The sequence below is a fragment of the Tupaia chinensis genome, unplaced genomic scaffold (assembly GCF_000334495.1).
Source record: "Tupaia chinensis unplaced genomic scaffold, TupChi_1.0 Scaffold139767_1, whole genome shotgun sequence".
In the NCBI taxonomy this organism is placed as follows: domain Eukaryota; kingdom Metazoa; phylum Chordata; class Mammalia; order Scandentia; family Tupaiidae; genus Tupaia; species Tupaia belangeri.
The window spans coordinates 3,227,541-3,234,711 of NW_006199647.1; the positions used below are offsets into that span (position 1 = coordinate 3,227,541).

General features: G+C 48.1%; 1 protein-coding gene across 30 annotated transcripts in view; it reads left to right on the plus strand.

Moving 5' to 3' along the window:
- Positions 1 to 7,171, plus strand: part of ANK2 (ankyrin 2) — a 333,322-nt gene that overhangs the window by 170,667 nt on the left and 155,484 nt on the right. For all 30 annotated transcript variants that reach the window (XM_027765833.1, XM_027765842.1, XM_027765857.1 and 27 more), the window contains exons 4-5: positions 1,566 to 1,664; positions 6,882 to 6,980. In XM_027765833.1, coding sequence (XP_027621634.1) covers positions 1,566 to 1,664; positions 6,882 to 6,980 — 198 coding nt within the window. The remainder of the gene's footprint in view (positions 1 to 1,565; positions 1,665 to 6,881; positions 6,981 to 7,171) is intronic.

Here is a 7,171-nt window from a genome sequence, read left to right on the forward strand (position 1 = left end):
GAGCGGTTCCACCTGAAATGGAAAGGACAGGAACCACGCTCTCCAGCCACTCTGACGTTGAAATATATGCGGCATCTTCAGAAGTTCTTGGAAAATGCATATTTTGAAAAAAGACTATTTATGGATATAAAAATTTTGGCACAAAATAAATGTGTAATTTTTATTTCACTTTTAGTGAACTTTTGAAGTTCCCTAGTAAGTTCCTTATAGTCAGTAAATTCCTTACTTGAAATGTGAAGAGTGGGTTAACATTTTTATTAACGTTTCTCTTGAGTATATCAAGGGAAGTTTTGGACACACAGTTAAAGAATACCAATGTGAATGTGGGTCAGATTATTGCCTCCCAACTTAACACAGTGTACTCACTAAAGCCAGCCACCCTTCGGCTGCTTTCCTGTCCACTGTTGTTTGTGGTTTTTCTTTCCTTTAAACTCTACAGGTTGAACATCTCTAATCTAAAAACTCAGACTCTGAAATGCTCCCAAATCTGAAACCTGTTGAGTGCTGAAGTAGGTAGAAAGTCCCACCCGCCCTCAGGGGACGAGCCCCATGTGGAACACTGCGGTATAAAAACGTTGCCTGGAGTTGGCCGCAGCGTGTGCATGAAGTGTACGTAATGAAGTCTGTGTTCACATTGGGCCCCATCTGCCAGTATCTCATAATGTATATGGAAATACTCTAAAATCTGAAAAAAGCAAAATCCTAAACACTTCTAGCCCCAACCATTTTGATTACCTGTACTACAAGGATCTACCCATGTTGATAATTTAAAATATAGATTTACTTTTAATCATAGTTTAGATTTGTAGAATTCTCCAGAAAAATATTTCATTTCAAAAGAAAGAAAGGGAATGGTCTGAGGCCCTGCGGTGAGCAGTGGCAGGGAGAACTCCGCGGCGTGCAGCCTGCAGGGTTCTGGCCTCCTGTTTCTTTTTGTTATTTATATTAATCACATCACGGATATTTTTAATCACTTGGCCTATATTTTACTTTCACCATTTTTCACTGGTGGTAGGTATTGTGAATGGTAAGTGTTGTTGTAGCAAATGGTAGAAATTATTGGTGGCATTACAACTCCTATGAAGTTTATTCTTTCCTCCCCAAAATATTTTGTGCAATAACCACATGCCCACTGCCTAGAAGTATGGGTGTGGACAGAGCCAGTTTTTCTGCCCCTGGGAACCTCCAACTTCCTTTGTAAGGCGAAGTGAACGCGGTGTTGGTGGCCTCTGATCAGTTGCTGCTCTCCGAGGGCTCCAGCTGTTGGTCACTGTCACAGCTGTCCTGGGATTCTGCCTCTCACACACACTCTCACATGCTCGTGAGGATGTGAGTGCCCAGACCCGTCCCCACTCCGCAGTCCTGCAGAAGGGGACAGACACGCTGCACCAAGTGGCCCATTTCTTTGATGTTGAAAATCACCCCTTCTCAAGGGGGGCTGCTTGCCGGAGCCACAGGGTTTGGCCAGTTGAAGTCACCTGTGAGCTGAAAACGCTTGTGCAGTTTTCTCCCTACAGACTTACGGATCGTCTTTCTGATGTTTGCTGTTTTATTTCTGGAAACAGAAGGGAAACACTGCCCTGCACATCGCATCGCTGGCTGGGCAGGCGGATGTGGTCAGAGTCCTCGTCAAGGAAGGCGCGAACATTAACGCTCAGTCCCAGGTATGGCACTGGGCATGGCTGTCCCGGGACGCGACCGTGTGGGTTGAGCTGGGTGCACAAACTTACTGTGTATCTTACATGGCTGGCCGTGGTTTGAGATTCAGCCATGTTGGCTTGAAAAACATGGCAAGTGGGTATAAGCTTATCACAGCCGTGGCGTGGAGGGCCAGAGGAGGAGAGTCACAGTGCAGCCAGACCCCGCAGGCTCTGTGTCCCTTAGGCACGCCTGCATATGTGCACGTGCCCTCTGCGTCAAAACAGAAATACCTGTTGGGCAGAAGTGTACCGTCAGGGCGGCTGTCTCAGAGGTAAGGACTCATCAATGGTACTATTATGGGCCAGCAGTTCCCACTAAAATATGAAGTTTTTATCAAGCATATTAACATTTAAAACCTTATATTTAAATGAAAAGATTCAACTAGAATTTTAATAATTTCTTTTATTATGGAGGGCATCTGTGTGTATGCATGCGTGAGAGAGACAGAGAAAGTCCCTTCATGGGACCTGGTCCTGCCACTGTCCTTTATTTCTCCATCGGTCTGTCCCATCGGGATGGTGGTCTGCACACTTGTGCCCTGAGGGTTGTGCAAGCTCTCAGACTGGGCTTCAAGCCACAGCTGGTCATGTGGGATCCAGCCCCTGGGTGCAGCCCACCCGCTGTGCTGGGGCCAGCCCTCGGATAACCCCTTGGTCACATTGCCCAGCTGGGGCTTCTAGTGGAAATATACAGGTCAACCACAAATACCAGTATTCTGCTAATCCTCCGGAGACAAAGGTGGTTAGGCTCTCTGAGAAAATTTATATGACTTTTTAATGAATAAAATGCCCTCCCACTGATCAGACGGGCGTGCGACTTCTGTTCTGCCTGAGCACACCTCAGGCACACAGTGGTTTCCATGTCTGGGACTGTAATTGGCGCCCCTGCTGCCTCACACCCTGTGCAGCCGTGTACTCACAAGATGGCTAGGGAAATAACTGGGCTCACCCGGACCTTGCAGCTGGCGGTCACTTTGGGGTTCTTCCCAACCTTCTCTCATACTGTTAATTGAAAGAAGACGATGCAAGTGATATAGTGGTTAAAGTGCCGGGTTCTCACATGGCTGGCTGCGGTTCAAGCCTTTGGACTGGTGGCTTAACAATCTACTGGGCATGTGTGCCCAAAATCCCAGGAGAAAGGAGGAAAAGGGATTGCAGTGTGGCCATCCCCCTGGGGGATGATTTCTTACTTTCCCTCTCCCTGTCTCTTTCTCTCCAGTGGGTACACGAGCCCTATGGCAAAAACCTTCCAAAAAAATTAGGAAAAAAATAAAAGAGAAGATGCATAGCCCTGGGGTGGTTCTTAGAGCAGTAATTCCCAGCCAGTGCCGACAGGCATCTGAGGAAGAGCTTTCTACATGCCTTGGCTAAGTGCTTAGGAATTCTGCTTTGTGGAAAAGCTTAAATCTTAGTTCTGCTTTTACTAAGCTCAAACGCATAGCTGTGTGTAAGCATTCCCGTGGTCTGTGGTTAGGGCTGGCTGTAACTTGTTTCCAGAGTTTTCCCGGCGGTGTGGAGCACGCACATAGTGCACAGAAAGTCGACAAGTGACAGGGGGGTTTAGAGCTGAAGTTTTCCAGCTCTCTTGGGCTGAAGGTCTCCTCCCCCAGGCAGCTACGCACGGTCCCTGCTCCATCCATTCCTGATGAGGGGGAGCACGTGCCGTGGGCTGCGTCAGCACCGAGCTTGCGCCCCGAAGGCTCCCGAACCCCGCCGTCCACAGAAAGCACCCTGACGTATCTCCTTGGAGCGCAGCCCAGCTTTAACGGCCGCCCTGGCCCCGGGGCGTTGGGAGCCTTTCCATAATAGTTAGAGCTCGGTCAACTCCCAGCAGGGCAGCTGGGCTTCACTCTCTGAGTGTCCAGGCGGGGCAGCACTTCACATGACTCGAACATTTGAGGTGACCGCCTAGAACATGGTTAATCTGGACACTGTGCAGTTCTTGCTACACAGCAAGCCCTTACTTCGTTTAATACAGTAAACGTCGCAGTCAGTGGTGGCCTAGCTGTGCAGTTATGGCCCAGGTCGCTCATGAAATTATAGTGAAGTCCCAGGCTGATGCTACCCGAAGGCTGTTCTTGGGCAGGAGGATTCATGCCCAGGGTAGTTTTTTTTTTTTTATTTAATGTTTTATTTTTAGATTCTTGCTATAGTGCATGTGTACTTACGGGAAAGAGACAGAGAGAGAGAGACAGAGAGGGAAAGTGAGAAATTGCCCTCCCCTCACAAAGGATGGCCATGCTGCCTTCCCTTCTCTTCCATTCTCAGGAGATTTGCCACATGGACATAGGCCTGGCATGTTTTCCAAGCTTCCAGGTCTGAGATTTGAACCACGGAGTCAGCTATGTGGGATCCCGACCTTCACCCCCATGCCACCTGCTGGCCCCCTAGTGGGTTTCATGTGGTTGGCAAGCTGGTGCAGGCCTTTGGGGTGTGAGCTCCCGCTCATGTGAATAGGCTGCTCACGCACCTTTGTGACATCGTGGGCCATTCCCTCCAGAGCATGTGGCCCAGTGAGAGGGTGAGGCAGAGCGCAGGACTTGTGAGCCCTGGTCCTCGAAGTCACACGCCACCAGCTGCACCGGGATGTCACTGTAGACACAGACGAGATGTCCTGTAGTCGAGATGGGAGTGGGATTCTATGTCTGGTAGGGACGAGCCTCAGAGTTTGCCCGTTCTTTAACCAGGTTAAAGGCACTGCAGCATGGAAAGGAGTTCACATTTTATTTTATTTTATCTGCTCTTCCATTGAACAGTTGTTTGTTGAACACCTGTCAAGTGCTAAGCATTGTTACAGGTACTGAATAAAGTCACCCAGAGACTCCTGTGTTGCAGCCTGAAGGATGAATTGGTCGGGGCAGAGTCCCCAGCATCTCCGCATCCTCCCGCCCACTCCCCCTATTCTGCCCCTTGCCTGTGCTTGGCCAGTGCACTTGGCAGTTTGGCAGTCACACTGTTGGTTAAAATCCTCAGCTATGAGATGACAACTTGCATGTCTGCTGTAACGTTTCATCTAGGAAAACAGGACAGCTTTTAAAGATCATTGAAATGTATTTCAACCTTAACAGGATAAGACCAAAAGTAAGAGCGAGCGGTTTCCGGAGACACTTTTTAGGGTGCTCTTCGCAATGTTACAGTCAGTTCGCTGAGGCTGTATCTGAGAGTGTGAGTGTTGCGTGTGCCATCCGGCAAACTAGTGCAGGGGCTGCTTCAGCGGTGGTGGCCACGCTGTCCCGTGCTCCTCAGGCTGCGCTGTCGTGGAACTATTGGCCTTTTTTTTTTTTTAAAATGTTAAGATCTGTAAGAATTCTTTTCAAGATGTATTTATGCATTGACTTTTACCCATGCTCAGTAATTTTTTTTTTTCCTAAATATTCACGACACTCAATCTTCAGGCTTAGAGAGCAGAAGCTGTGCCTGCAGCAAAAGCGCTTAGGCACCCTGTAAACTCAGCCCTGTAAACTCAGCCCTGTAAACTCAGCCCCTACCCCCCTCCCCTTCCTCCTCTGGTCCAGGGCCCTCTTCCATCTCAGAATCGTTAAGCACCACTGAAGGTCCCCTGTGCTGTATAAGGTAGCATTTATAATCCTGCACAGCGACTGCACACATCACTGGACCCTTGCGGAGACGAGTCCTGGAATGAAGTCTTTGGGAGCACTGGGGCGGATGAGGTAGCCGGGTGCTGGCACAGGAGCTGCACCTGGGGAAGCTGCGGGGTCACAGTGCGCACAACCACTTGGCCTTCAGGATTCCCTGCTCTGCCGAGTTGGAAGAGGTCTGTCTGAAGCTTGGGAACCAGCGTGGGGTCCTTTCTTGGGTGGGGGCCTGTGGTGGTACTCAGTCCCCACCAGCCCGGCCCCACTGTCTGGTTCCCCTCCTGGCCTGCCCACACGGTGATGGCAATGCCACGGAGAGCCTTGACAGGTGCCGCCCTGCCGAACGCTCTCCTGCCGCATCCTGCCCTTTGCTGTCACGGGAGCGCAACACACCCACTCCCTGTTTTCACTGTCCTCACTGGCTTTCCCTTCCTCGACTCTAAGGCCACCCTTCCGCTGCCTCTCAGGGTTCTTAAAATACACGAGCTTTCACCTGCCTGCTGTGTGTTCAAGATATGCTATCGGACTTGTCGTGGCCCTGCAACACTGTTCATTCATTTCCCTTATAATACTTTTTCAGTTTAAATTTTTTCTTCTTTTGAAGCTTGCAGATTTTAATTTATAATCAAATTTAAAGTTTTGTTCTAGTTTTACATTCTGTGTTTATATTTTGCTATATAAATATCTTCGCCATTTTTAGTGACGTTTCCCCATTCGTACAATACATACTGTATAGTTTTTATTTCAAAAAACTTATTTTCCTTTTAAGTTTTTAAGAAACTTTCAGTAAAATTTGAAATCTCTCATAACCTATTCTAGTACGAATAATAACTTATACCACTAAAGGATGTTAACTAAACTGTGTATATATTGAAGATAATGGTGAACTGTTTAGTTTATGAATCGGTAAACACCAGAGGTATAATGTAGGTATTATTTTATGTGTGTGTGTGTGTGTGTGTATGTGTGTGTATGTGTATGTGTGTATGCATGTGTGTATGTGTGTATGCGTGTATGTGTGTATGTGTGTATATGTGTATGTGTGCGTGTGTATGTGTGTGTATGTGTGTGTATGTGTGTGTATATGCGTGTATGTGTGTATATGTGCGTGTATGTGTGTATATATGTGTGTATGTGTATGTGTGTGTGTATGTGTGTGTGTGTGTGTGTGTGTGTATAAAGAATTCTGTATACAAGGACACTGAAAAGTTCATGGAAAAATGGAATTAAAATACAAATTTTTTTGGTGCAAAAAACCCCCTGAAATCCATTCATAGTTTTTTCATAGTGTACATTTTCCATGAACTTCCTGAAGACCCTCCCCATCTTATAAAATTCGTGGCCATGAAGGCCCTGAGTGTGCGGGTTGTGAAGCCTTCCAGTCTGGCAGTGTTGGGGGAACGCCACTCTGGGATGGAGACAGGTGTGTGGGAGGGCACCCTCTCCTTCGCCCCTCCTCGGTGTTCAGGGTGTCGGAGCTTCACACCGCAGAGGTTTACTTCGGAGCCGTCCGGTGGCCGCTGTCCTATTTCCCCAACCTGAGCTTTCGCGGTGATCAAAGCTGTCCGATTGCCTTTGTCCTCAGAATGGCTTCACGCCCTTGTACATGGCGGCCCAGGAGAACCACATCGACGTCGTGAAGTACTTGCTGGAAAACGGCGCTAACCAGAGCACAGCGACGGAGGTAAGCCACTCCCCCGAGCCCGTCCCTGGCCTGGACTTCCAGGAAGCCATTCTTCCGTCAGTTTGCCGTACTCTTGCTTTTCGGGACTCCTGGGATCAAGATGTGATTGCCATAGATTCCACCCCTTCCTTCTTTTATTTATTTATTTATTTATTTATTTATTTATTTATTAATTCACTTTACACCATCAC